This window comes from Gavialis gangeticus, unplaced genomic scaffold, assembly GCF_001723915.1.
Source record: "Gavialis gangeticus isolate Ggan-Ray unplaced genomic scaffold, GavGan_comp1, whole genome shotgun sequence".
In the NCBI taxonomy this organism is placed as follows: Eukaryota; Metazoa; Chordata; order Crocodylia; family Gavialidae; genus Gavialis; species Gavialis gangeticus.
This window is the reverse complement of record NW_017729022.1, coordinates 173908397-173915898: the sequence shown is the minus strand read 5'-3', so window position 1 is coordinate 173915898 and position 7502 is coordinate 173908397. Positions and strand designations below refer to the sequence as shown.

The 7502-nt window shown below is 40.6% G+C and overlaps 1 protein-coding gene across 5 annotated transcripts in view; it reads left to right on the top strand.

Moving 5' to 3' along the window:
* TMEM63A (transmembrane protein 63A) overlaps positions 1-7502 on the top strand; it is a 53062-nt gene that overhangs the window by 9662 nt on the left and 35898 nt on the right. For 3 of the 5 annotated variants that reach the window (XM_019516537.1, XM_019516535.1, XM_019516534.1), the window contains 3 exons: positions 1845-1924; positions 3428-3491; positions 6726-6763. In XM_019516537.1, coding sequence (XP_019372082.1) covers positions 1845-1924; positions 3428-3491; positions 6726-6763 — 182 coding nt within the window. Of the gene's footprint in view, positions 1-1844; positions 1925-2493; positions 2513-3427; positions 3492-6725; positions 6764-7502 lie in introns of all 5 variants that reach the window. The other 2 variants (XM_019516539.1, XM_019516538.1) reach the window with 2 other exon arrangements.

Genomic DNA, 7502 nt, shown 5'->3' with positions numbered 1-7502 from the left:
CCCCCAGTCTTGCAGTTGCAACAGTTCACGTTTTGTCTAACATCAGTGTTGTTCAGAATGCCCTTCGCTGTCTATTAGGGTAAGAGAAATTTATTTTCAGAACAGAAATAATTTTAAAAGGTTGTGGGAGAGGCAGAACTGCAAGTTGATCTCACAATTTATCCTGTTTTGTTTTTTCTGAAGCACTATCTGTCAGTTATTAGTCCCAATACTAAAATGAGACTCAAGGAGTGAGCTGTCCAGTTTAAAGAATCTAGGAAACTGTACTGCAAAGGAACCCAAATTTGGCCCATTGAAGGGCCATGCTAGTACAAGGCCCACCAGATCTTGAGCCCAATTTACAAAATAAAATAATTTTACATGGAGTAGTTAAACTCTCTTAGCTGTCCTGGTATGCACATTCCAGCAGGCTGGGTACCAGTTGTTTGGATCCAGAGTTCTTTAATGCTGAACAAATGCGACAGTGAGCTGTGATCTCGAAATCCATGCTGGATGTTCTTTGGGAACTGATGTGCTTCACTCTAATGGTTGACTTCAAAATGTTACATCTATGTTTTAGGCTGCTCTGCATAGAGATTGGGGGGGAATCTCTTGTTTTTTTTGGACAGCATTACATAAACCGCAGGCTCAGGGGCGATCTGATGGCCATCTGTAAGTTTATAAGGGGTATTCCACCAAGATCTGGGGGAACATTTATTCACCAGAGCGTCCCAAGGGAGGACAAGTTCAGACAGTTATGAACGCCTGCAAGACCATTTCAGGCTGGACATAAGGAAGAATTTCTTTACTGTTCGAGCCCCCACGGTCTGGAATAGTCTGCTGCCGGAGGCAGTTCAAACACCTACTTTGAATGCCTTCAGGAGAAACCTGGATGTTTTTCTTGGTTAGGATCCTATGACCCCAGCTGGCTTCCTGCTGCTGGGGCAGGGGGCTGGACTCAATGATCTTTCGAGGTCCCTTCAAGCCCTAATGTCTATGAATCTATAAGCCAGGGGCTTTCTTGATTTCCTCCAAGAATCACTTATTCACCTCTGGATATCAAACTGGAAGGGCCGATAGTCTGAATTTATATGACAACTCCCTCATTCCTCTCTTTGACAGTGTTGTTTGTTGCCAGCTTTTTATAAATATAAAAAGTTTAGGGAAAGTTCCCATTTGACTGCTTCTGATTGTTGATTTTTTTTTTGAAAGTTCTCTGTAAATCTCTGAAATACAAGTTATTCAAAATCTTACAGATTCTTTTCTAATCTGATTGGTTGTCTTGCTAGAAAGGATTTATTCTATAGGAAGGGAATTTATAAAAGGTCTTGGTGGGTGATTTAGTCTTATGAACTATGATCATTGTAGTTATGGATGCTAAGAAGTGTTCAAGTAATTCAGTGTTTCAGCCACAACGGGAAAGAATTGTATGTGCCTAGGCTAAGGGCATGGTTGTAAAACATGCGCTGTGAGCTAGTTGTCTTAGTTTGGGCTTTTGTTTTAGTAATTTAAAGTAAAGGTCTGTTATGAAGGTTTCTCTGTCCTCTGAAGCAGTTAATTGTAAAGTTGTGTGTGTGTCCGTCCATGTTAATAGAACTCGAGGTAAGGGATTATTTTTATCTAACAGTTTGGCCAAGATGTGCAATTTGAACAGAAATACTGAAGTTCTAATCTTCTTCTCTCTGAAGTCCCAAACAAACAGGATAAGTCTCACTTATCGAGAGCCAGTTACTTGTAGAAGCAGAATCATGTTTTTGACAGATCAGTGACTTAATTTGCTACAGTAAATCCTACTTTCCAAAAGAATAATTTTGAAATTTGAAAAATAAAAACTAAACAATTTTTATTTTTGATTTATCTTCTAGATCTTAATATTGGCCTTCTCTGTAATAAGGAAGAAATTCTGGGATTATGGTCGTCTTGCCTTGTTGTCAGAAAATGAAAGGTATAGCGTTGCTGAAAACCATGTGCGGGTTGTGGAAGTAGGAAAGATGAGGAGGTTCCTGTTAGCTTGCTTGCTTGCATGAATAAGTGTGATTGGACTTGCATTCATTTTTCTTTCTTGTTTAAAATTCTCTTCTGACTATGGTGTGTGAAACACTTCCTTGTCTGAAAGTTTTTTCTGCAGTGTCAATAAATAAAGCTCTGTGTTTACACTTGTGATTATGAATCCTTCTCGAATATCATGTGTGGAGGGAAGAAGAAAGGCAATAGGCTGCTTGAATCTGTTAACATAATCTGCCCACTTACTGGTTGCCTACACTTTCTGCAGCAGTAGAATATTAACTGCTGCTGTTGGCTGTCTTCAGGTCAAAGGTCTTCCCAATGTAACAGTTAATACAAGTCGAATTTAGAATTTGTCGAGACTCTGTCCCTGTATGGATCACAAAGGGCCTGATATTTGCCCTAGCAGAAGTCTCTAAGAGTTTTGACATGGTTTTTAATGGAAGCTGGAATGATCCTGTGACTTTTTTTTTAACTGCTTCTGCTTGATGATATTATGGATACTTCAAGAAGAAATATTTTTTGTAAAGTGGGTTGAAGTTTAGTGCTCTTGCATTTACCATAAGCTAATACTATCAGTATCTGTAATGTATCCCAAGCATATGTGAAGAAACAGCTTGTGTGTGTTTATTCTGAGCCTGTCTGCACTTAGTTAGGAAGTGTGATTTGTGATGCACCTGAGCTCACCTGTATGTAGAAAACTTGGCTAACAGCGGGGATGAAGATGGTGTAGCATAGGCTTCCTCGCTGAAGCCTGTGGTACCACATCTTCATTGCATTATGTGAGTGAGTTAGGTTCCATTTAACTTGCACATATATTTATGCATGCTGCAGTTAAATCTTCTGAATGCAGTGTTGACATACCCACTTGCTAGGCTGTTTAGAAATGGGAGGAAACCACTTTACTTCCCAACAAGTGGAAACGGCTACTTCCCTAGTTTACAGTGGATGAAAGATTCACTAAAAGTTCTTCACTGTGCTACAGAAGCAGAAAAATGAGACTTAAGGCAGTTCTCCTAAGGGTACAGGGTAAATCTGGACTGAGGCAGAAACTGCAGAAATGTGGAAGGGGAAGATGTAGAAAGATGATATTTTATATAATGTTGCAAATCTGAACAGGAATGAAGCCTGCAGACCCTATCTTATTAGGCACCATATTAGTGATCCACTTCCTTCAAATTCTGTGTCATTACTGTGTCACCACTGCACCCTCCTGTTACTTCAGGATCTTCTCCTTTCTCACTTTGAGTGCTGAATGGATGTCTTAAAATAAAATTCTCTATGATTCAGTCTGAAAGTGCAAACTAGTGACTCTAATTTTTCTCTTGTTTTTATTTTGTTTCCATACCAACCCACTTCAGAATTGTTAAAACTTGGTTCATCAGACATGGAGGAGCTTCTCCATTTCTACAAATAATTTAAATGTGTCTTTTTGCAATTTTAGTGAGTCAAGACACTGCAGGATGTCATCATCCTCATCAGCAATGGATGACCTTGAATATGACAGGGTCAGTATTTGAATTAGACCCATAAAATAAAATGGTAGTATGTGTGTGAAGTAGGTAGATCTGGTGGAATCTGCCATTGTTCTACACTTGGTGTATATAAATAGGTTGTGCATGGTGGGGCATCTATGCACTTCCAGTGTGAGAAATGCTAACATATGACGTGTGTATATTTATTCTGGAACCTTAGACTTCTTGGCTTCTTTTTTCTAGCCCTTGATAAATAGTGTTATGCTATAATAATTTACCACTGTTGTGTCATTTTTTACAATAGAAGATTTTCCCCACAAAATTTGGGAAGAAGGGAACAAAGGCTTAATAGTCTTTGTAAAAGTGTAACATCAATGTGTGCTTTGCCCTTTGTAGAGAACTTTTTGTGTACAAAGTTCTCCTTTACAAGTATTGCAAAGCTAACTTTCACAACACACTTGTATGGGTAGGTAGTATTTATTAAGGCATCAGGGATAGACAGTCTTCCAGCTAAATGCCTGAAATTTTGCATTCAAAGCATTAAAATGCCATCTTCACAAGATGATTGAAAAGATCTGGAGAGAAGAAAGTATGCCCAAACAGTAGAAGCAGACAATAATAATAAGAAGAGTAACTGAAGAGTGTGTAATAACTATCAGGGTATCACACAACATACAGAGCTTTGCACAACATACAGAGCTTTTTCTCAAGTGCTGATGGCTCACATATGCAAAAAAAAAAAATAAAAAATTGAGAGCTTACCAGTGTGAGTTCAGGAAAGAGATCAACTTGTGATCAAGTATTTTCAACAAAGCTGTTGCTGGAAAAGAAATGGGAAGTTACAAAAGATGTCAAAGCTTATGATAGTGTAAGAAGAAAGTCACCATGGTCAATTATGGTGGAGTTTTTAATTCCCCCCCGAAATGGTATGGTGTATTAAGGTGTGCATTGAAGTATCAGTGAGTTCCATGAGAACTGAGGGAAAGCTATTGGACCCAATGGAAATCAATAGCAGGCTCAAACAAGAGGACTAGAGGTGCATGGATATTGGTTGCCTATTGGATCAGCACTGTTGAAAAAGAAAATTAACATTATCAGCTTTTTTTGGCCAGTGTAGCCAATAATGTCACTGATAAATACAATATGCCTTCTGGCTGGGGTCCTGCTGGTAAGTCTGGGAAGGGGAAGAGGTGGGGGGGGGAACAGATTGAGGTCCCCGCGATGAGGGAGAAAGTGCAGTAGGGACTGGGGCTTGGGGGCGCATGTCCAGCCAGGGCAGTGAATGGGACCTGGGGCAGGGAACAGGATGGAGCTGTTGGTGGCTCACCCAGGGGGTGTCGGGAGGGGGGATGGCTCCCTGCTGCTGTGTACACTCCTGGGGGGAGGTATGGGGGGCCATGTGCCCCACAGATTTGTGCATGGGGTAGATGTGGGCTGCTTGCTGTGGGCTTGGGGCTCTCCATTCTATTGCCTTTCCCTTGCCTTTAAGTTATTTGCATGCTGGCTGCATGTCCCCTGCCCACCTGGCAGTGGTGGGGGTGGCGAGTTGCGCCTCCTGCAGGGCTGGTGTAGGGCTCTTGAGGAAAAGGCAGCAGAGCAGAGAGCCCTGAGCCTGCAGCAGGCAGCCCACATCTGCCCTCACCCTAGTTGGCTCTGCTGTGGTTAAAAGCATCCTTGCACTTAAAAATGGTGGCAGCGGCACTTAAAGCTCATCAAATGAACTTTAGTTCAGTCAAGTGTCACTGCCATTGTTTTTAAGCACTGGGATACTGATCCCCTGGACGAGCTGTGCACAGCTGTATCCCACTCCTTGCCTTGGCCCTGGGTGCTATTCACCACCCTGGCTGGGCAGTGTCCCCAGCCCCTGCCGCACTCTCTCCCTCACCGTGAGAGCCTCAATTTGCCCCCTTCACCCATGTTGCTTCCCCTGCACAGACTTACCTGCAGGGAGCTGCTCTCCACACTGCCTGGCTGCATTCCTTTAAATTGGTTATCAGATTGGTATCGGACAATATGGCTGGTTAATAATCAGCTATCACTGTCAGCCAAGAAAATCTTTATCGGTGCACCCCTAAAGAGGATGCACTGTCATCAGTGCTTTTCATCTTGATACCTGAGAAGGTCATAAGAGAAAAATAAAAAGGTCTGCACCAGGTATTTGCTTATGCAAATTGCATCTGCCTAGTAGGAGAGAAAATAGAAATGGTACAAAAGAATACAGAGATCATAGCATGAAACACCAAAGGAGTTGGGCTTGCTGTCAGTGTCAGCAAGACTAAATACCTGATCACATCCAGAAATAAATCTCAAAATCAAAGGAAGATAAGGATAGAGAATAACAAGATGGAAAACAGAGACATTTAAATATTTAGAAACAATGATCACTGAGGGCAATCAAAAGACTGAAGAAATGAAGGCAAAAATTTAGTTCTAATTATATGCATGTTGACCCTAGCTGCAAGGAGAATCTCAAGAGACCTTAAAATCCAACTTTATAGTACAGTTGTTCAACCTTTTCTATATAGATGTGAATCCTGGATACTGATGAAGGCAAATGGAAAAAAGGCTGCAAGTGTTTAAAAGCAAGATGCTAAAGAAAATGTATGGTATAGTACAAAAGAACAGTATGAAGGAGGAGAACTTGATGTCTTGAGCAAGATAAGAGTGCAGAGACTAAAATGGGCAGGGTGTATCATGAGACCTGATGAAAGAAGGCATGTGAGGCAGATTTTGGAAGCTAAGGTGGTGGGTATCACACCTTGAATAGACCAAGGCAATGATGGGATTATGACATAAAAAACTCACCTGGAAGGAATAAGTGAAGATGTGACAAGGTAGAAGGAGATTGCACAAGATAGGATGGAATGGAAGGCTGTTTAGAAATGGGAGGGAACTTTGAAGGGTGTTTTTAAAAAAATCATGTTTTCAGTTCAGAAACTCTTAGACTACTGAAATTAAGTGTATACATTTATCTTAGTTGTTTAATTCCTTGAATATTCAACATCTGTGCTTCTCAGTATTGGCAAATTGTAAATCATTATATATAAAGTGACATTTTTAGGTGCTGGATGTGTTCTCTGTATATGTATAGAACATAAATGGGATATGGAACTCTGATATTATCTAGACTGAACTGACAGCTGTTTTTGTTTACATGTTGAGAATGAGTTTTAATGGAAAAAGTCCTTAATTGGAAAAATTAGACATCAATATCTCTTTGAAGCAATTCATGTTCAGAATCTAACATGCTTCACCTCTTATTTATAGGGGTTTTGTTCTTGGATGATGGCTGCCTTTCGAATGCGGTAAGTACAGGAAATAGTAGTAAGCCAGGGTTTACTTTTCCTGATGTTTTTCAAAGACAGGAAGTGATAGACTTTATTGAGACATAGTACCAAGAGAGGTAGAATTAGCAGTATGGGAGGCCAAATGAGCTCTAGATGAATGTTTAACTGGTGACCCATGGGTTGGGAGTGAAACTAAGATCTGCATGTTGTCATTTTCCTCCTCAGCCTCCTGTTGTGGAAATCCTGTCCCTAAGTGACATCTAGGTTTGACACAAGTTGGTAAAATTGTCATGAAAACTTAGCCCAGAGGCAAAGCATATTCACTCAACTGGTTTCAGGCTAATAACGAGAAAATGTCTGTTACATTCCCTCATCATTTATTACCTGTCCAGAAAAGTAGACATTTGCTCAACTTGTTAGTTCTTTGAATATTTTTTTCCCCACATGTGGCTGTAAGAAGGCATTTGAAACAACACCCCTCATCTCTTTTGCTGGCGCACAACATTTTTTGGAGTACCCTATGTCTTTTGCAGCATAGTCAACTGATGCTTTTTGTAGTGTGAATTTTGCTCTAGAGGCATATTTGGATTTGAAAATTTCCCCCCCAGTTAGCAAACCTGTATTAATGTCAGCAGAAAAAAAAATCCTTTTAATATTTAAATGCTACGCTGGTGTGTGTGTGTGTGTGTGTGTATAAAAAAAAAAAAAAGGGGGGGGGGGACCCCTCGCATTTTCTTTTTCCATTCAAGAGAGGGGG